The sequence below is a fragment of the Drosophila mojavensis genome, unplaced genomic scaffold (assembly GCF_018153725.1).
Source record: "Drosophila mojavensis isolate 15081-1352.22 unplaced genomic scaffold, ASM1815372v1 contig_74, whole genome shotgun sequence".
Classification (NCBI taxonomy): Eukaryota; Metazoa; Arthropoda; class Insecta; order Diptera; family Drosophilidae; genus Drosophila; species Drosophila mojavensis.
In genome coordinates, this window is record NW_025318899.1 from 4,503,456 (window position 1) to 4,527,341 (window position 23,886).

Genomic DNA, 23,886 nt, shown 5'->3' on the forward strand with positions numbered 1-23,886 from the left:
TCTAGAGGCGAGCCGAGGCGAGGTTGACAGCCTGAACGCATTTAGCTCGCACCCATTGCATGATGCACGCATCTTTTCACATGATTTAAGCGAACGGGTTGAACGAACTGTCAACCAAAAAATGTGAGCAACGCATTGCTCCCATTAGTTTTTATCTGTTTTATAATAATAATTACACATATATTGTTGCTTTCCGTTCTAAAATCAGACATTTTGGGGGTGCATATTTATTTGACAGACAGATTTTAGAGCGAACTCTTAAGTAATCAGCTAGAACTGAGAATTTGTAATTAGTCAATGATATATATTATAAATAAATCAATCACTCAATCGTGTAAAGGTGAGTGGAAATTGACGGCACTTTTGCAAGATGAACTCAACTCAAGATCATTCATGCTTTATGTCTATTGATAACTGCTCTACAGTATTTTAAAACTAATCAGATTTATTACAGCCTTTTTGCAAAGATCCCCAGCAATCAATTAGATAGTCAATCAATCAATCAATCCATTTGTTTAACATTATATAGAGCTCAATTCCAAAAATGAAAATCAAACTAGCTATTATCAATTGAAATCAAAGCAGTTGCTAGTCATTCATTAAGTCAAACAATCTATAAGTCAGTCAGTCAATCAATCAATCAATCAGCCGCAAGAAGATCGCCAAAGTCTTTGTTCTTTGTGTTGTTCTTAATCTGGATTTATGTGAGTAGCAAATGATATGAAAATATTTCAGGACAGCTTTATTATGTTTTATGTCCGATATATAAACACGTGGATATAGAATTTGAGAGCATATTCCATGTATATATGCAATAAATTGTGTGCGTGCTATTTGGCTTTGTCTAGCTTAAATCCGACTAGTCATAAGAATAAGACATATGCACACACACACAGGCACACACACATATACACACGCACACACACACACACATGCGCGATATATACGTTGCGTGTTGACAAGAAAAATCAGGAAAAATAAAAACTTATGAAAGGCAAATTTTGAGTAAATCAGTAATGAAAATTAGGCAAAATGGCAAATACAACAACAACAGCAACAACAATAATAAGAAGAGAGCATGCGATCAAGAGAGCAACAGCAATAACAACAACAATAATTTGTCTGGCACGGCAGCTGCCGGTATTTCGTGCTGATTTTGTTTTCAGTTTCAGTTTGAGTTTATTTTATTTTATTTTATTGCTGCGCTGTGTTTTTTTTTCTGCTTCGTGATTTTTTTTTTCTTTTCCTTTTTATTGTGTATATTTTAGTCGTTGCTGCGGCTGCTGTTGTTGTTGTTGTTGCTGTTGTCTGTCCAAGATTTCGGCTGGCTTTCGTAGATCATTCGAAATAAAATGCTTTCAATATTGTTTGAGACTCCGTTGTGAGACGATCGTCGCGCAGTGCTTGAATAAAAATCTAAATAGAAATAAGATTTAAAGACAAATAATAGTTTATATGATGTACATTTAGCAGTGCAGTTAATAGTTTATATACACAATAAAAAACTTCAAAAGCTGAAAAATAAATTGAAGCAAAATGAAATTTAATTGAGCGAGCAGCCAAACCATTTCTTAAAATTTCAATAAAACCAAAGAAGAACTGGATAATTTCTAAAATTTGAGCAATTTCAATTGAATTTGCAATTAAACAAATGATTTTTAGTTTATCTAAAGAAATCGCTTTGCGTTTCTAACATCATTTCGTAAAGATTTTGTGTTAATTGTTTACACGCGGCTGTAATTAATGTGAAGTGATCCAAAAAAAACGTAATTAACTTTAAAAAAAAGAGCATAAAAAATGTGCGAAAACGATTTGTAAATAATTAAAAACCCAAAATTGTATGTTCCAACTGAAGCAAAAAGTAGGCCAAATATAAATATTACATATACGCCACCGTCACAAGGCATCAACCCAGCTCGCTTGCACTCTCTGTCTCTCTTTCTCTGTCTATCTCTCTCTCTCTCTGTCTGTCTCTGCCTTCCGCTCTTATCAATATTGAATGAGCCCAATGAGTGGACTGCGTCATCAGCTAAAGGTGAGTAGCATCACATCGCATAAAGTAACTAAAACTTCCATGTTTCCCCCTTGCACCCCACCTAAAAACCTGAATCGCATTGAACCCGAACCGAACCAAATCGAACCGCTGCAGCAAGAGCAACTGCTAAGCAATTGTGTAAATATTTATGTATATAAATATTGCTATAAAATCATATTGAGGTAACAGCAGGTACTAACAAGTGTGCATAGTGCAGTTGGGCATAACTGACTGCATGATACTCGCTCACGGCTGTATGAATAACGGAAAGCAGTCCTAACCAATCATAAAAACAAAACCAATATGCTCACTTTTCACTTGGAAAGTGTTGTTTCGTTTATATGCAAAACAAAATTTTTAATATGTCTGCAAATATTAATTGTTGCCAGAAGGTAAATAATGTATAGCTAGATAGATAATAAACTCAATATGAGTTTCCCTTTAACACATTCCTATATGACTCCATATCAAATCTGTATCTTAAAGTAATAATTATATATAAAATCATATAAATATTTCGATGCAAGATTTGCCATTATGGGACCGTTCAAGGCGGCGGCGGCAGTGGGTGCTCAATGTTTTTACGGCATTAAAGAAATTCAGTGTTTAAACAAAAATTCACTCGACTAACATAAACAAAGGCGATTATTAGCTTATTGCTGCCAATTTAATTTTTCAAACTGTTCAAGAGCGAAAATCGAAAATTATATATTTAATAGTAGGTAATAAATAGTGAGTAATGAACAATGAGCGATGAATAAATGATGTATGTAAAATGAATAAGGAATGAATAGTGAATATATAAAACGAATAAATAATTTTCAAAAATTAAGAAAATATAATTAATTTTGAATAGTAAATAATGAATTAAAAATACATAAAATTATAATGATAATTAATTAACGTTATAAATAGTTTGTTTGCTAATTAATTTCATCATTATTCATTATAAATGAAATAAATAAAAATCATAATAAATATTCAAACAATAAATAATTATTAAGTTTAAAAGAAAGGGAATAATTAAAGACTAGTAATTTATGACGAATAATCTTAGTAAAATTGTTGAAAATAATAAATAAATAAATAATTTACAATTCATCATTCATCAAATGTGACCAATTCATCAAAAGTAATACTTAGTTTACCATCTAGCTGAACTCTCACTATTATTTGAATTTCCTGGAAAAATAACCTTTCAAGCAACTCATAAATTGTTGAAGAAATTGTTATTTAGAGCTCGGGGGCAATACGTGTGATAAAGTTGAGAGTGTCTCGGCATACTTAATGCATGTTTACGCCAACTGAAGCCGCCGCTGAGCTGTAGGACAGTGTCCTATGCATACTGATGAGCAGCGACGACTAAACAGCGTAATGACTATAAAATTGTATTGATTTAAAATTGGTAAAGGTCATCGAGAGAATCTCATATGTAAAATGTGAGATATTTGAATTGCTAATGATTTTGATTTAACAGTTTGGGCGATTTCATATATTTTAGACATTCGAAATATTTCTTAGCGGTGAATTAATTTGCTCTCAGCTTGATTTTTGGCTCTTTTTTTTGTTGTCTGAGTTTGTCGATTCGGGCACAAATAACAAATAGCCCGAATTCTTGACACGAAAATAAAAATCACTACAAAATGAAAATAGCTTTTACAACACGTAGACTCGAATGGATGCTTAAATAGCGACGTAATAAGCGAAATGTCAAAATACAAATAAGTAGAGAAATAAATAAAAACGCATGCAGCCAAGCACAGTAAATACGCGCTAACAGCAACTGCAACCAACTGCTTGCCAAATTAATTTACGATTTCGAATGATTTCTTGGTTGCGCCTGAAAGTAGGCAACGCAATTGCGTTCGACACACTACTAACATTTTCGCTTGACTGTATGTAAATATGTAATATGCTTATTAATAACAGACTTAAGTTGAGCATAATTTAAACTAATTGAATTTTTGTGTTTTCTTTTGTAGATGTTGGGCACAGCGTTGCTTGGCAAACGGGCCACAAAGGTGAATTTAATATCTTAATCAGTTCTTCAAAATTATTTTTATTAACTATTTTTCTATTCTAGCCCGTTAAAAAGAAACCCTTCACAGACGTTGAAATAAGCGGTAAGTAAAATATAAAATATAAAAATATATATACTATTTTTTATATTTTTCAATATGCATTTATATATAGTTATATTATACATAATTATATACACAGATATAAATGCACAATATAACTTTCTAATGTTTAAGCAATCTAAATAATACATGCATAATGCCGCATCTAGTATTATTAATATATCATTTTATTATTATAATTAATTAATTTAAATCAGCAAACAAAGCACTCGTTTAGACAATAAGCACACTGCGTATACGTAATCTATAATATGTGCATAATCTATAATATATTTAATATGTAATGTATAGTATTTAACATAATTAGTAGCGTGAGACACATAGACTGAACTGACTTGCCTCAACAAATGCTCCCCTAAATATAAATGGCTAATAGACAGTCGCTTACACGTCGTATACGTAACGTGGCCAACCGACTGCATTGCACATTGCATACATTTATATAGAAATGCATGCACTTTTGAACTGAAAGTCTGAAAGTCTAACAGTCTGACAGTCTCACAGTCTCACTAAATTTAGACTTGGCCGCCTTTAGCGTGTCGCCAAATGCTAAAATTAATTATGGCTGTCTGCTGGCGTTGCTTTCACTTCTTCTCTCTAATGTGCAGCTAAATAGATCGTTTATTTTTGGCAGCTGAACGAGCGAGTTGAACAGGTGCACTGATTGGTAAACAGTTTGCGGGCCGATTGAAGAGCCGCCCAATTCCATTTTCAGGGCTGCGTCTTTAATCTAATCAAGACATCCGCGAAAATCGAAAAAATTTAATTTAATTAATTTGTCCGCCTTCGCAATTGCTGATAGCGAAATTCAGGTTGAGATCACGTGAAACATTTCCTGACACAAAATTAGCTTGGCCCCATCTTTCTCAAGCCCCGTCCAAACAAAGTGAAATTTATATATCTTTTCGCCAGTTTGTTTATACCAATGTATATATAATCATTATTATCATAAGCTTTGCTAAGCTAGCAAATCTATTCACATCTTGTTTTCAACTTTCTGTAAATTTTTCTTCTTCTTGTCTGCTCGCATTACTCATTTATGATGTTGAGCAAAGAACGAGGCGTGCATGAATTATAAGCTTTCTACGGCAGCAAATATTGGCCAAGTGTTGCTCTGCTGTCCTCCCAACGTCTTATCAAGTTGATATGACAGCTTGCAAAAAGTAACTCAATTAAAACTCTTACCAAAATAAACAGAGGCAATGAAATACTCTATGTGGAACTTCGGTTTTGAAATTTGAGTATAGAGGAAATACTTTATTCTACTCTATGGAACTCCCATATAATACTGGATTAGTATAAATAGTTTAATCATGAATATGAATCACGCTGAGTTATTCAACATTTATCTATGAAAGAGTACATAAAATATAATTTTTAGAGATATGCCTAAATACCGATAAGTCTACTTTATAGTTTATCTAACTGAAAGACAGCTCTATTTTGAACAGGTTCAATGAGCCAGAGGATTATCAGGAAATGTTTAACGTCCAATACCTTACTCTCAATCAATCTGTTATAGGATAGATCATTATATAAAATATGATCATAAAAAGTTTGTAGAAGTTGACTTTTCTCAAGATTCTTCTTTATATCATATATCTTAATAATAGACTGATCGATTGTACGGTAGAGTATTATCATAAAAACTTGATTTACTAGACATAAGGTTACTCTATACTTCATATCTATTATTAAAAGCTCATTCTATCAATCTAGATACAAACGACAAAGAGTATCATAAGACAATAACGTAACATAAATCACAATTATATATCTCATATCCCACGCTCCACCTACAATATTTCTCTTTTCATTTCGCTAATCGAACGCAAGCATTTTGTCAACTTTCAATTAAAATTTACAGACAGATCTCATGTAGAGCACGCTGATAACCCATGAACAAAGCAGCCCACTTGTAAATCCCAGACACTTGTCTTCTCATTGCATTCGGTTTTCATTTGTGGAGTAAGGTCTTACGTATCTCATCATAATCTCTATAAAAAATAAAAGCAAATAAAGGCCGGCAATCAAAACATTACGACACATGAAATACATATTTATATGTATCACAATATATATGCTTACAGGGTATACTTGCTTAGTTACTTGCATTACATTAGCACAAGTCATGAAATCAGCGTCGACAAGTTCGAACTGATAAAAAAAAAACTGTGTGTTGGTTCTCGTAATACTATTGCAGTTATCTCCAGGCGTGCCTATCACAACAACAACAACAATAACAACAGTACCAACAAAATGAAATATAATACAATATAACATATACTACACAAACATTCTCTTTCGCTCCCGCTCTCTCTTTCTCTCTATCTGTCTCTTTCTCCCTCGCTCTCTGACCAAAAACAAAATATTTTAGCCATTATCTTTGGAGTTTCGTAGATAAATCGTACAATGGGGCTTTAGCATTTCAGCCGGAGCACTTACAGTTCCAGTACCTAAACCAGAACCAACTGACTATATACCACTGAAATATGATCCGCTCTACGGTCGCCTAACCGAACCTGTTAATTAAGTGATCGATTGTTGATAAAAGTACGAAAAAAAAGAAAGAAAACGAAAATATTAATAAAGAGCGGCAAACACACGGTTTTTTTTTATTATTATTATTGCAAATATGAGCAAAGATGATAAGTGTAAGTAAATAATACAATATTAACTCTGAGGTATTTTCCAAAAATGGCAACACGCGTGGACTTCAATCTAAATTTTGATTAGAGAACAGAATACTTCTGGTGTCGATTGGCCCGTCGTGTGGGCTCGTGATTATGAATTGCAATTTAGTTCAGTGATCGAGTGAGTGTGTCGCATTCCCTAATTTAGTATGTCAACAGGTGAATGTGTTTGAAAATAAGATATACTAGCTGAATGCTAAAGAAGCTTAAAAGCTAAATCTTTATTAACTTGAATAAAATGTCAAAATTCTAAAGAGCTGCTTATAAAGTAGAACCAAATATTAAATACTTTAATAAATCGAAAGACTGTATTCTAAAATCTCCAAATATCTAAGTGAATCTTATGAACTCTGTCATTTTTTTTTTACTTTCGTATATAGATATATAAGAAAAATTGCGTTAAATTTGATAAATCAGAAATTCTATACTTCAAATGTGGGTTTTATATAGATGATTTAATCTTAAAACTTTATCAAAGCCCCTCTATGCCATTTTTAAATTGTAAAATTTTGAAGTGTTTTTCAAATAGCTCTAGGCTTTTTTTAAGCTCCCACTCTATCAACTTCAACAATATTCAGACTTTAAATTGTTTTACTTACGTAAAATCCTGTATACCGATAAATATATTGATCCGATAGTCTAGCTACTGTTACTCAATGGCCACAACAATTGAAACTTGGTCAACAATATTGACAGCAACGTCAAATGCAATTTAACGAGATGGAAGCCTCTTTCAGTTAGCAGACTCACACTCAAATCCAGCTTAAATATGAATACGATTAGTTCAGGTATATACTATATACATTTTTAACATCCATTTATTGTGCTCCACTCCAATTAAAAAAATTTAATAAAACATTTTGCCATCACAGACGCCCGCACAGCCCAATTATTGCTAGCAAAATTTTCTATCTAGGTTTGAGTGTGCTGACAACACCCTCACTCACACACGGACACTCACGCACATAGACAACACACACACACATATATACACATACACACCCGCAAAAACATGTGTCAGTTGCCTTTTAATTTGTTGCTGATGGAAAGTGACAAGCGATATAAAAAAAAGATATATACAAAGGGACCACGCCCCTTTTGTATCTGTTGATTTATGATTACGTAACTTTTTGCGCAACAATTCACTTTTTTGGTGCTTTTTGAAGACTTCTCTAGTTGAGTTACGAGGCAGCAGCTCAAATTGCCAGTAAAATAATTAAGAACTGAAAAGGGAAAATGAAAATGAAAAGTCGTTTGCAATGAAAAATGAGACAGTTTTCCTTCGGCAAGTGTCACAGCAGAAGCTGCGAAAGGGAAATATATTTGTATATAAATTCTAAAAATAATAAAAAACTACTTTTTATATATTAGAAATTAGTTAAAATACCCGTACATATTAATTTAAAAGTAAATCATAAATAAATATAAAATTTGTTATATTTTTAAATGTTTTAACTAAATTTAAATTTAACATTTATATGACCTATTAACAAGCTATATCAAAATATATTTTAATTTCAAATGCTGAGGGAGAAAATATATTAAAAGCGTGCCAAATGCATATTTATATTGACTGCCTTATCGCATGTCCTTCAGCCTGTATATTGGCTTGGTCAATAGGATTTTTAAGCTGAGTGCACGTTTCGGCCATTAAGCCCTTTGATGTTGCGAGTACTTTTGATTGGCTTTTTTATATTTTCAATTTTTTTTTTTTATCATATGTGCAAATAGCCCATATAGAGGTTTTTAATAGCATTCCCAAAGAGAGGCTAAAATATATATAAGTTAACACAATCGACCAGCAAAACATAAATGTTCAGATTGATCACGCGCCGTCAGCATGAATGTAGCCGTTCCCAGCGGATATTGCACAACAGCAGCAGTGGCTCCAACGCGCAACAATGTTGTTGCCCGAAGTAATGCGATGCCTCGCGTAAATATGCAATGTCAGCATAATCAGGGTTTAGGGCTAGCTTTGGATATAAGAATTTATGTCACTGTACTTTAGTTGATTTTTGATAATAAAGAACGTCGGTCGTCGCCACGGGATTATTGAAGTCTACTCATTTTGTGCAACACCGCACACTAACATCTAACAACTACAGCAAAAAAGCTTAATTGGCGCCCAACCGAAACGAACCCAAAAAACAAAAAAAAAAAAAAAACGAAATTAAAACTTCGATTAAAACAAGCATTCAGTGAGATAAATACCCCACAAGTGCAAAAAAAAACAGCAAGACAACTAAAACGCATAACCAAAACGAAAAAAGAAAAAAAGAAAGCAGCATTAGACGAAGCAGTACGCAGCGAAGACACCCACCACGAAGCGGCTCATCAGCGAAGAAACACACAACATACAGTCTACTAACATAATATAAGAACATGTGAGTAGAGTGTTCATTGCAAAAAAGAAATTAAGGAGTAAAAACAAATAAAAATACAATTTCAACCTTTAAATATTAATTATTAATAACAAAAAACGCAGCACGCAAAATTCCCTGTCTTTACTTGCCCTATGAGTGATAGTGAAATACAAGATTTAATAACAAATTTTCGAAAAATTTACAACACAGAAAATTTAAAAATGGCTTTGAATTCAGATCAATTAAAAGCTATAGTAGAAGGCGCAGTCGCAAGCGCTTTAGCTGCTCAAAAAGATAGCTTTGATAGAAAATTAAACGAAATTGAACAACGTATAAATTCAGTACAGGTTAGCGCACCCGAGGTAGAAACTTTCAAGGAGGCAGAAATCAAAATAGGTGTTATTTGCAACGAAACCCTTGACATCATGAAGTCCCTCCCGGACTTTGAAGGAAAAAGCGAAACTTATGTATCTTGGAGAAAGGCTGCGCATATCGCATACAAGGTATATGAGAAATACGATGGTAGCTCAAAGCATTATCAAGCTTTGGGAATATTAAGAAACAAAATTAAGAACGCTGCTGATATGGTACTCTCTTCTTTCGACACTCCTCTAAATTTTAAGGCCATTATAAATCGGTTAGATTTCACGTACTCCGACAAACGACCGATATACTTAATTGAACAGGAGATGTCAACACTCCGCCAAGGAAATTTGACACTACTGCAGTACTACGACGAGGTAGAAAAGAAACTGACTTTACTTATAAATAAGACAATCATGACCTACGACACCACCGTTGCCTCTTCGCTAAATGAGAAATATAGAGCAGACGCCCTGCGAGTATTCATCTCAGGAACCAGGAAGGCCTTAAGTGATGTCCTATTCTCAGCTAGACCAATTGATCTTCCCTCTGCATTGGCATTGGCTCAAGAAGTTGAGTCAAATCATGAACGTTATATGTTCGCCACAAATTTCGCCCGCAGTATAGAAGAAAAAGCGCAGAAGATCGAACAAAGACAGCAAGTCAGAGACAAGACTCTAGCTCAAGACCCAAAACACAACCAACCAGGAAAAAGCCCACACTACAAAAGACCAGAATTCTCACCACGACAAGAACAGGTAGAACCAATGGACGTTGACTCATCTTCTCGCTTCAGACAGGCTACGCAACACCAACAAAACGCGACCTTCTCGAAACAGACTCAGTGGCCAAATCAACAACGACGCACTCAATACGAAAACTACAATAACCAGGGACAGGCAAACAAACGACCAAACAGCGGTAGCGCACGGTTCCACAGGACCGAAACAGCAAAGAGTTAACCACCTAGGAACAGAAGATACAGAATACGAGCAGGACAATAGCGAATACCAAGCGATCGCAGAAACCGAGACAGAAGACGTTGACAATGAATTGGACGAATACGACCAGGTCAATTTTTTAGGAATAAATCCCTGCTCCCGTTCATAGAGAGAACGATAGCAGGGAAAACCATAAAGTTGCTAATAGATACCGGAGCCTCAAAGAATTACGTGAGACCATTAAAAGAACTAAAAAATATTACGCCGGTAGAAAAACCCTTTCGATTAAAATCAATCCATGGCCACAACGTAGTTGACAAGAAATGCATAATGCACCTTTTAATACCAAGACAACATTTTTCTTATTACCAAACCTCACGACATTCGATGGTATAATCGGACTTGACCTACTAAACCAAACCAACGTTTTATTAGACTTCAAAAAATAAGAAACTAACAACAAACTATGGTTCTGAGACCATTAACTTTCTAAAATGCCCAGCCGTAAATTTCACAAGTGTCAAAGAAATAGAAGCCCCTCAGGCTATAACAACGGAATTTCAAACAATGCTCAAAGCCCGAGCAGGAGTATTTGCGGAACCAAATGAAGCGCTTCCGTATAATACAAATGTCATTGCAACTATTAGAACAGAGGACGAGAATCCCATTTATTCAAAATTATATCCATACCCAATGGGCGTATCAGAATTCGTAAACACAGAAACTCAAGATCTGTTAGAAAACGGTATAATACGTCCGTCCCAGTCACCATACAATAACCCCGTGTGGGTTGTAGATAAAAAAGGTACCGACGAGCAGGGAAGAAAAAAGAAACGTTTAGTTATAGACTTCAGAAAACTAAACAAAAAGACAATAGATGACAAATACCCCATTCCCAATATAGCCTCCATTTTATCCAACTTAGGCACAGCAAAGTACTTTACAACACTAGATTTAAAATCCGGATTCCACCAGATTTTACTTGCCGAAAAAGATAGAGAAAAAACAGCCTTTTCTGTAGGAAGCGGAAAGTATGAGTTCTGCAGGCTCCCTTTTGGCTTGAAAAATGCACCTAGTATTTTTCAGAGAGCCATTGACGATGTGCTCAGAGAGCAAATTGGAAAATCTTGTTATGTTTACGTAGACGACGTAATCATTTTTTCTGAAAATATGGAAAGCCATGTCAAGCATATCGCCTGGGTCCTAGATAAACTATACGAGGCCAACATGAGAGTTTCACCAGAAAAGTCGCACTTTTTCAAAGAAAGTGTAGAATACCTAGGTTTCGTAGTCTCAAGTAATGGTATAAAGACATGTCCAAGTAAAGTTGAAGCGATTCGTAACTATGAAGTACCAACAACTTTGTTTAACGTCAGATCATTCCTTGGGTTGGCAAGCTACTATAGGTGTTTCATCAAGGACTTCGCGTCTATAGCAAAACCTATAAGCGACATCTTAAAAGGCCAAAATGGCAAAGTGAGCGCCGGACAATCCAAAAAAATTCCAGTAAAATTTGACGAGAGTCAACATGCGGCATTCGAGAAGCTAAAAGAGGTTCTTGCATCCGAAAATGTAATGTTGCTCTACCCTGACTACAAGAAGCCGTTTGATTTAACAACGGACGCTTCATCCTCTGGTCTTGGGGCAGTTCTGTCACAAGGTGGAAAACCAATCACCATGATATCAAGAACATTAAAGGATAGAGAGCTTATCTTTGCAACAAATGAGAGGGAACTACTTGCAATAGTTTGGGCTTTAAAAAACCTCCGAAATTATCTATATGGGGTAAAAAATTTAAATATCTTTACGGACCATCAGCCTCTGACGTTTGCAGTATCCGACCGAAACCCGAACGCAAAAATCAGGCGTTGGAAAGCTTTTATAGATGAATATAACGCAAACATCTATTACAAGCCAGGGAAGGAGAACTACGTTGCGGACGCACTGTCACGGCATAATATTCATGCCCTAGAGGACGATGTACAGTCAGACAGAGCCACAATTCACAGCGAAATATCGCTCACATACACCATAGACACAACAGACAAACCAATCAACTGTTTCCAAAACCAAATTATAATAGAAGAAAATAATATAGCCTCTGATCGTACAGTTATCCTATTTGGTAAGAAAATCCGACATACAATTCATTTCTCAAACAGAGACTCGTTAATCAAAAGAGTTTGCGATGTAGTCAAAAAAGATGTCGTAAATGCAATCCATTGCGAGTTACCAATATTAGCATTCATACAACATAAACTAATAGAAACTTTTCCAACAACAACATTTCGATATACAAAGTACATAGTAAATGACATTTTTGATAAAAACGAACAGAAAGAAATAATTGCAACAGAACACAATCGGGCTCACAGAGCAGCCCAAGAAAATGTGAAGCAGATTTTACAAGACTATTTTTTTCCGAAAATGACAAAATTAACGAACGAAGTTGTTTCAAGTTGTAAAATTTGTAAAACAGCTAAGTACAATCGTCACCCACAAAAACAAATACTTGGAGAAACACCCATACCTTCCTATGTGGGCGAAATACTACACATAGACATATACTCAACCAATAAAAAATACTTCCTTACGTGCATAGATAAATTTTCAAAATTTGCAATTGTTCAACCCATCGCTTCAAGGACAATAATTGACATACAATCAGCAATTTTACAACTTGTAAATTTTTACCGGCATACCAAGACGATCTATTGCGATAACGAGCCCTCCATAAAGTCCGAAACAATAAAATCTCTGCTAAACAATCAATATAACATTCAAATCGTAAATGCCCCACCACTCCATAGTACATCAAACGGACAAGTCGAGAGATTCCATAGCACCCTCGGTGACATTGCAAGATGCCTAACAGCTCAAAGGAAAATTACTGACACTGTTGAAACGATACTTCAAGCAACTATCGAATATAACAATACAATTCACTCAGTAACGGACAAACGACCAATCGATATAATCCACTCATCCTCCCCAGAACTCGAAATAGAGATAGGAAATAAAATTCAAAAGGCACAACAACTCCTAACAAATAGAGTAAACGAAACAAGACACAATAGACAATTCCAAATAGGCGACACAGTTTTGGAAAAAACAAACAGACGCTTAGGGAACAAACTGACACCACTATACAACGAAGGCAAAATTGACGCAGACTTGGGGACAACAGTCTTAATAAAAGGGAGGGTGGTCCACAAGGACAATCTAAGATAGGCAAAACATTAAATTCCCTTTTTTATCTTTTTAGGATTTGGACTATACTTCTTTTTGCTACAACGATAACAGCGAAATTGACTGACTATACTAACATGGACTACATACCGATCTTGGACGGATACGTAACCATTTGGACGGATTTCCAATACTTGAAGCACTCAACCAACCTTACCCTATACTCAGAAATAGTAAAAAATACGAAAGAATTAGCAAACCATTTCCCCCGATCACATATGAGAATGTTATTAGACGCAGACATACAACATATAGAAACATTAATAGCTACAGTAAATGTCCACCATAGACATGCTAGGAGTATCAATATGCTAGGCACCGTTCTAAAGGTCGTAGCTGGCACGCCAGACCATGATGATTTCGAGAAACTAAAATTTACACAGAATGAACTTGTAGAGTCAGAAAATAGGCAGATAACCATAAACACAAAAATGCAGGAACAAATTAATAAGCTAACTGACACCGTAAACCTCCTAGTAAAAAACACAAAAGTAAAACAAGTAGACACAGAGCATTTATATGAAACGCTGCTAACAAGAAATAGAATAATTATCTCAGAGTTAAAAACCTTAATACTATCAGTAACACTTGCAAAGGTTGGAATTGTAAACCCCTCCATTTTGGATTCCACTGATTTAAAAAACATTGTTAATGAACACTCTATAAATATCACTATTACTGACTTAATGGAAGTATCTCAAATTAAAGTTTTGTTAAGCGAAAATTTTCTACATTTCATTATAAGATATCCTAAGCCTAGCATAGTATGTAAAAAATTAACCGTATACCCTGTCCAACACAACGGCATCATAATAAATTTCGCCGAAGACTACAATTTAGCTGACTGTGGAAATCATGTAATATCAATAGGAAATTGTAGTACAGCCCTCACAATAACGTTCTGCAAGAAGTCACCCTACACAACATGCGCTCAACAGCTACACTCAGGTGACACCGCACATTGTTCAACTCGGCCCAGCCACCTCGAACCTCTAACCATAGTCGACGATGGAGTAATCATCATCAACGACGGAGCAGCTACAGTCAACGAGCAGATGGTAAAAAGGGACGTTCCTCCCTTACCTTTGACGACAAGATAAAGGTAAACAACACCGTATACCAAAACCAAAAAAACTACGTGAGGAAATCCCCGGGACCAGCGGTATCTGCGCTCTTAAATATAACAGACCACCAAGAGATACCAAGCCTGCCATACCTGCAGAAGATAAGCATAAAAAATCTGCGGGATATTGCTCAACTAGAGGAAGGGCTAGTAAGAAGGCCAATAGTATCTGGGCTAACCGTGGCCATCCTTTTACTCTCCTGCTACGCTTCGATGAAACTCTATCAAAGACATCAGAGGAACAAACGTCAACGTGATCTTCAAACATTAATTAACAGTTTCAAGAAAGCCGAGGACGTCATTCATCTAAGTGGGGGAGGAGTTAACACAATCGACCAGCAAAACATAAATGTTCAGATTGATCACGCGCCGTCAGCATGAATGTAGCCGTTCCCAGCGGATATTGCACAACAGCAGCAGTGGCTCCAACGCGCAACAATGTTGTTGCCCGAAGTAATGCGATGCCTCGCGTAAATATGCAATGTCAGCATAATCAGGGTTTAGGGCTAGCTTTGGATATAAGAATTTATGTCACTGTACTTTAGTTGATTTTTGATAATAAAGAACGTCGGTCGTCGCCACGGGATTATTGAAGTCTACTCATTTTGTGCAACACCGCACACTAACATCTAACAACTACAGCAAAAAAGCTTAATTTATATACACAGCGTGACAAAAAAATCAAGCAAAAATGTCAGACATGTCTGACTGCTACATACTCATCCCTAAAGAGCTTGATTACATTTTTATTTAAAATCTAAAAAATATATAAACAAATATCTAAACATGTATTTAAAGTAGTTTTACTGTTTGTATAAAATTTGCTGTTTATCAATAATTGTATTTTTTCATAGTATTGATTTCTAATTACTCAAGCCACCCTCGCACTTATGTAAAAGTTCAACTCAATGTAGTCTTAAGGCCAGGCTTAACTGCGTCGCCTGACTCTTCGCACGTGACCTTATTTAGTTGTCCTGCTGCGTGACTATACCAACGATAGCTATCTCCCTCGCACATATTCTAGGCAAGTGGGAGCTGCAATGAACTGTGCCTTAAATCATTCTGAAAAGGCAACGAAAAGCTGCCTTGCACACGAACTTAATTATCATGTGGGTTTCCTCGTGTTTCTTTCCAAGTTTCATGTTTTCTTTTGCAATTTATATTAATTAAAAAGTTTTGTGCCAAGCCAAGGTCAATGAACTTTGTCTAAAACAAAGATAAACTTCTTTTAAAGACCTTAAGGTTCACTAGATAAATTGCATTCTTCTGGAAATTTACAAAACAATTTATAAACCTATGTAGAATCAGATTCTTAAATCACTTTGAGAGCTTAATTTACAAATCAATTTAAATGGTGGTATTATATAAAAAGCTACCAAATTGTTGCATAAACCGTTACGTGCTGCTTTTCCCCAGTTTCGAACAACAAGAACAACAAAACACTTCAAAACAGATTTACTGCTTTGCCTGCCACGGTCTCATTGCCGCTGCCGCTTCCTCTGCCTGTGCCTGTGCTTCTTTCTCAGCCGACAGTCAGACCAACACTAACAAATGTTTTCCAACATTTTGTTTTGTTCCACACATTCGCTGAGTCAACACATGGCCGCTAGCGAATAGGGGCAGAGAGAAAGAGAGAGAGAGAGAGCGACCTAGCGTCAAATGAGAGTTTTGGCTTTACCCCTGCAGAGCACATGTTAAACGTGTTAGAGCGAGAAGGTGAATCGATTTCGGTTGCATACTGTACTCGTTGCACTAGTAATGTTGGCGCCTGTTATGCCGTTATGTTTCGCGGTTGCGGTTGGCAAGGCCATTGGAAAGCATCTCCTTGCATGGGATTGCCTACGGACCTTCACTAAATACAGGGTGTACATTCAACATAAGTTTTGTTGTAGTTCAATTTAATCAATTCAATTGAAGCAGCTGATCCTTTTCTTTTATTGTGTAACTATATTTTATTATATTATCACATACATAAAATTATATTAATTATATTAATTAATTTAATTAAATTATATTAAAATTGTATACTAAAAGTATGCAACTAAGCAGTAATTACAAACACAAAAAAAAACAAAAAAAAGTCCTTCGTAATTAATAAAATATAACCCTTTATCACGTACACGCGCCGTAACAGACGCTTTTCCAATCCGCTTTCCCGCTGTAACAGATAAACAATCAGCGAGGGGAATACAAAGTGAAAGGAGAGTGTGCAAAAACATGCGAGCGCATACATTTGAAAGAAGAACGTTATAAAAACAAAGGCAGCAACAAAAACAAAACAAAACGATGATGATGAGCTGCAACGTTGTTGCCTAGCAGCGATGAATGAATGAAAGTCACAGCCGAAGCGACGCGCCGCCCTGCCGAACCGAAGCTGCTGCTGCTGCTGCCGCTGCTGCCGCTACGGCTGCCAATGGCCGACGACCGACTTCGTTGCACTTCGGCTCACACTTCGCGTCTCGCTTCGGTCAACGGTTCAGTTGCGAAGTTGACGCGCTTGTGAACAGCACACACTCTGAGTCCAGCGACGTACGCAGCACGTACCCTCATCAAAGTAAAGCAAAGCAACGCAAAGCAGAGCAGAGCAAACAACTAACAAACTAACTAACTATTCGTGTGCTATCATTCAATCGGTCTAACGGTATCAGATCTGATTTCCAGCTAGCGTGTGGTGCAAAAAAGTAAAACAGAAACAAAAACAAAAATAAAAAGTAAAAGTGTTGGCAAAGCAAAGCAATTTGTCATTGTTATTTACCACATTCTTTTGGTATTGACAAAAATTTGAAAATTTCATTTCTATTGCACACTGATTCGAATATGCATATTAAATCGTTGAAATCGTTAAATGGCGCGAAATTTGGATTGTCAATTTATATTCCTTTTTAGCAAGGCTTTCTGTGTCCTTGTAATAAAGTCGCCAGCTGAGTCCGTTATGTCATACGATAGGGTTTTAAATTGCATTTTCTTAAATAACAAATTTTAAGAATATTTTGAGAATTCTATCAGTTTAAAACAACGCTTTAAGAAAGCCAAACCAAAATGAAGTGATTTAAGTGTGAAAGAAGCAAAGAAACAAAAACAAAGGGAAAGAACTAAACTAAGCAGTTAGAAAGTTACTAAGACTGATCCATAAAACGGATGAGAAACAAACAAAAGTTGAATAAGAAAAGTTAAGCAAAAGTTTGATTAGAAACAAACATACATATATATAACACATGTAAGGCCAGCCAACTTTACACCTTTTCTTAGTACTTTGACCTCAATTAGATTTGATTCGTTTGGAATTAATTGCAATTAAAATGTTTGCCAGGTCAAGGCGTGTGAAAGTTCAACGGAAATCCATGCATAATTGAATCAATTAAAAGAACCCACTAAACTACTTTGTACATCACACACGAATGAGTTCTGCTTATGCTTTGCCACAAAACACACAAATAATCATAATCATATATATTTTTTACCACCAACAAAAGGGAAAAACTAAAATATTACTCATACGTCCCGTGCGCCCGTTGAACACAAACGCAAAAATTAAATATTGTTGTTAAAAAAAAATACAAAAGAAAAAAACATTTGTTTACATAACGCAAAGAACTGAGTGCTAAAAATACTATATACAAACAAAGTATATATAGACATATATATAGGAAATTTGCAGAAATGGATCACAAAGCAATCGCAAGTCAAGTGCGAGGTGAGCTAAGTATGAACGATAATTAATTTTTATACCCTGAACCCATTGAAAATGGGAAATCAGGGTATAATGGTTTTGTGAAAAAGTATGTAACGGGCAGAAGGAGGCGTGGCAGACCCCATAAAGTATATATATTCTTGATCAGCGCGACGAGCTGAGTTGATATAGCCCTGTCCGTCTGTCCGTCCGTCCGTCCGTATGAGTGCGTCGATCTCAGAAGTTATAAGAGCTAGAGAGCTGAAATTTGGCATGCATACTCGTGTGTACCATACGCAGTACGAGTTTGCTTTATTTTTTCGATAATTCATCCGATAACTTTTTTATCGCGAATAATCGAAAAATAGGCATTGTTTTTTCAGCCTAATTTGAACATTTTTAGACCTGGAGTCTTCAAAGTTGCGTTGTATATTAAGTTAATGGAAACAAAGATTTTGTAATTTACAGATTTTGGATACCACGCCCCCTTTCCCCCCAATTTGTAAAAAACGCATTTCAAGTACTAGAGACTTGTGCTTTGGAATGTACACACATATGTATCATATGATTACACTCTGAAAGTTTCATTAAGATCTTATGTCTACAAAAGAAATTATTCAACAAATAAATTCTCATAATATTGCCCACACTGCAGCGCAGCCCAAGCGCAGTCGCTGCTTACTGCGCAGTTAGCAGAGCGCAGGCTTATGCGTGCGTGTGGATGCATGTGTGTGTATGTGTGCATAAAAATGCAGAATGATTAGAATATCAGCTTAGAGGGTTCAGGGTATCTCCTAGTCGAGCAGTCTCGACTAGAGCCTTCTTACTTGTTTTTTCTATCTTACTATAAGTAAATTTAATGCAAATTAAACTTTACTTAAAAATTATCAAATTTGGATTATTCATTAACAATTTGTTGTAATATACCAAAAATTATTCATAGTTTTCTCAGCTTGAACACTCAATCGAAAGATAAAAACAAAATCGTATGTTCAGTAGCTCTATGTATGTATATCTTATCGAGTACACGTTGTTATAATCACATGGGACTACAAAAAAATGCCAGCACAACAACAACATGAACAGTAATTTAACACTCGTATATCACATGAAATATCATTTCCGTTAATATAGAGCACATTCAACTAAGCAACAATTGACTCAGCATTTGTCTGGTTTTTGTTTTCTCCACAACATTTAACTGTCTCTTATAATTATATAAAATTAGAATAAACATTTCAAAAATTGTTAATTTGCATTAATAAATCAACATATTTTTAAATAAAAAAAAAATAAAAAAAATTAAGTTTAACCTAGAGATGTGAAACAATTACTAACTCACGAGGGTTGCTTACAAAATTTGCGCGCTGCAAAGAAATTATACTGATAATTAATTCATAACTATTTTATTTATTCAAATATATTTACGTTAAACTCAAACATTTCTCAAACCACCCACGCAATTGGTTCCTACTTGAAAGTATTCAAGCTGCCCACGCAGCCACTAACAAAGCTTATTTAAAGGCACTTCAGCAATCTAATCAATGCGAGCATTTTGTTTTCGGGTCTGTTTATGGCCGACCACAAGGCGAGTTTATTGCAATCGAGCACAAAAATTCTATCGAATAATTATGACTTCTTCGATATTTACAATTTGGCCTGGTAATTTCATTATTGCTTTCTTCATTGCAATAATGCGTAAAGTGCACTCAAAAATGTCCTTGAAGGACTTTAGTACAATGTCAACAAAATTCATTTGACAAGCCAGAGACCGAGTAAATTGGCAACAGGGTCGCTGGAAATGATGGATACGCCAAACGCAGCACACAACACGGTTCCGTTTCCGCTTTCGTTCCGTTCAGCTTCAATTTCAGCCTCAGATGACAAGCTACGCCCACTGACAAGCTAGACATGTGCTCAAGTGTTGGAAAACGTGCGGCAATTTGATGTTTGACAGATTAATGTTTGTTAGAGATGTGACAATTATTATGCAAAATAAGTTCCATAGATGAAGACGTTAAGTGAACTACTTAAACAGCAATCACTTGAGCTCTTCATAAGAAATGCTCTCTGTTTAGTTATGTAATGAATCATGATTAACGATTAATTATATTCTATGCTATAACAGAAATGTGATATATGAATAATTGAATGTTGACATATCATATATCTGTTTCATTCAGTTAATCAGCTGTTCACAAAATTTATATTATATTCAGCTTTTTAAATGTTTTTACGAATTATTTTTCATATTCAGCTATTCAGCTGTTAGTAATGATTGAGTGAAGAACTGTTCAATAGAAATCAATTGTAAACAAGCTACAGAGCCAACATAGTACATAGTACATTTATAAACTTGAGCTTATTCAGCAAAATGTCGTTCATAGAATTTCTTTGCTTTACTTAATTTAAAGCAGATTGAAGAATTTTATACGTAAAATGTATATACATATATTATTAATGATATTTTTCTTTGCAAGTTCCATTTACCTTTGTGTGCCTTTTCGAACTGAGAACTTTGCAGTCTTGTTTAGGTCTTATTTACTCTTCTATTTGCAAGTTTTGCAATTCAATTACATTGGCAAAATCCTCGACTAAACCGAATGAGACCCTTGAGCCATGGATGCATGGCTGAATGCCTTTGGTGCAATTATCAAGTTCGATGATAGCAAAACAACAAAAGAGATAACAAAGCCAGAGGCAACGAGGCGATGACACAAAAACAAATAAACAAACAAGAAATGTTTATGTTTAAAGAAACTTTTACTTTTTATACTGAAGAAAATTCAGTCAAATTGCATGGCCCTTTTGAGTAGGGTGGGATGGAAAAGGGATGGAAAATGAAAGGCGTACCAGTAGGTGTTAGCGACTCATTTATACTTCTTCTTCTTCTTCTACTACTATAGCTGTCAAGTGGTCGCTGCAATTAGTTGTTTGCGACATTTACAGATTGCAAACTTTCCGCTTGACTGCGTAATGCTTGAACAAGAAGAAGAAGAAGAAGAAGAAGAAGGAGAAGTAACTTTGTCTTCGTCCCTGATTTAATTTCGCAATTAAAAACTTTTCATAATTGCAAGCGCCAACACTTGCGCAGCTCGTTAACTGTTTGTCAAACCAGCAACAACAACAACCAACTGGTGACAAACCAGGTGCAGTGGCTTCTTTGCCTAGCCCTTTTGGCCAGCTTTGACAGCTGACGGTTAAGCGGCATTGACATTGCCACTAATTAGCAAACATTTCCCGCTTTTGCGCCGCGCATCAATTTATTTCATGTCCATCAAAGCGTATAATTAAACTGCCTATTAAATATGACAGTTTTTTGTGAAGAGTAGTTTAATATCTAAAAATAGCTAGATAATTTGAGATATACATATTTATATACATAGATTTGATACAGATATCAACTTGGCTGTTCTATTCTGTCGTAATTGCCTTCTACTCTTTAGAGCAACGCATTACACGCTCTTCACCTCTCTCACTAATACTAGTACAGCAACAATATTAGTGCAAGGCTGAGCGCTTGCCTAACATTGCTGTAAAAACAATTTCATCCAAGTGAGTTTGCGCTCTCATTTCTGCTTATGCTCACTGCGAGAGAGCGAGAGAAGAATTGTCGTTTCTGAATCTGGCCTTGAATGTTGCTGAGAGAGTGAGATGGCAACGTAAGCCCTTTGAAAGCGACGCAGAGAAGAAGGCGACTGGAAAAAAACACAAGGTGAAGGCAGCTGATCGGGAATTCGTTGTCTTGAGCAATTTTAATGGAAGGCGATAGTGGAAAAGAAAGACAGATAGAAAGACACAGCATGATATTCATATACACACACATATATTTATGGCGTCAGCTGCGCTAGACTGTCTGTCTGCCTGTTGTAAGCGAGGGTAGCCTGAAAAATGTTAAATATGCAATGTTAGATATGTGATTTGGCTTAAAGCGTGCATTCAAATCATCGCTATGAATTATATTGATGAATATATTGATACATGGATATATAGATATATATTTTTAGAGCAAATTTCATAATTCAGCTAAGTTAAATTATTAGAGTAGCTACTAACTGCCCTCGCAGTCTGCACACATTTGCAAACTGAAGCCAAAAACAGTTTTTGCTGTGCAGCGTTTGCATTGGCCATAAGAAAAATAAAAAACTGAAATGTCTGTCAAATGTGATAAAAGGCAACCCCAATCGGTTCTTATGTCATACTCTATCGTAGTCGTTGCTGGCGGTGTTGCTGTTCTTGTTGCTATTGCTGTTGCTATGCGAAATATTGGTGTCAATGTGTCAATATGTGAGGTATTTACACGTGCGCAATTACAAGCCATACAAACAACTGCACAAACCACTTCCGTGTGGGCGTGGGCAGGCGTGTGTGTGTTTGTTGGTATGCTTGCAAAGGGAAATGCTTCACACACACATATACACATTTGCATACAACACTTTACACATTCAGAACCATTCGCTGAAAGTAGCTTTTCATCTATTCTATAATTTTCTTTAGCAGTAAGGTTTTTAGTTTTATATAAGTTACTAATATTTTCTTACAAATATAGAAATTTTTAATATATAGTATTTATTTAATATAAAAAAATAAAAAAATCATAAAACTTATTTATAGAAAATCGCCTTTGTAAATTTTATTTTAACTTAATTTTTTTTTTAATTCTATATTTTATAATTTAAGCTCTACCCTTTATAAATTTATATTCTGAAATACTTATTTTATATAATTTCTTTGCAATATCCTACGTAATTGCATAATTTAAAAATTTCTTTTGCCAAACTCAATTTCGTTTATAATTTAAGCGTATTTTAATGGCCATAATTTGTTTTTTTTTTTTTACGCGAAAAGTATAAACTTAGTTTGCTCTTTGCCATAATTACGAACTGGAACTGCAAGTTTGATCGATTTGGCATCGCCTCTTTTAGCTGTTTGCATTTTAAAGACCCTCCCAGGTACTTCTTTGACTATGTTTTTGCCATGAATGCAAATTGGTGAAGGCTAACGTCTCAATGTCAAAGGCGCTTCCTTAATTGCTCTACCAGGCAAACGCAAACACACACACACACACACACACTTATACAGATGACTCAAGCAGAATGAGAGCGAACTCAAAGTTCAAGCGTGAACAATTTCCGCTCAAGTTTTCAGCAGGCATCAGGCAGAAACATAATCTCATTGATGTCAACTACATATATGTATATCTGTATTTGTACGAGGGTGGATTGATAATTTCAAAGGGAATAAATATGAAAAAGAGTTTTAAACTATATTTAATCTGAGCTTTAAGTAAGAAAAGATAATTTTTTGG

General features: G+C 35.4%; 1 protein-coding gene across 9 annotated transcripts in view; it reads left to right on the forward strand.

Moving 5' to 3' along the window:
* The window catches only part of LOC6581405 (calcium-binding protein E63-1), a 37,531-nt gene that overhangs the window by 1,334 nt on the left and 12,311 nt on the right, over positions 1-23,886 (forward strand). Inside the window, exons 2-4 of one of the 9 annotated variants that reach the window (XM_044009555.1) lie at positions 1,663-2,035; positions 4,018-4,056; positions 4,119-4,158. In XM_044009555.1, coding sequence (XP_043865490.1) covers positions 2,000-2,035; positions 4,018-4,056; positions 4,119-4,158 — 115 coding nt within the window. In that variant the 5' untranslated portion in view covers positions 1,663-1,999. Of the gene's footprint in view, positions 1-1,355; positions 2,036-4,017; positions 4,057-4,118; positions 4,159-6,641; positions 6,831-17,393; positions 17,676-18,381; positions 18,612-23,886 lie in introns of those variants that run through there. The other 8 variants (XM_044009556.1, XM_002007099.4, XM_015161802.3 and 5 more) reach the window with 8 other exon arrangements.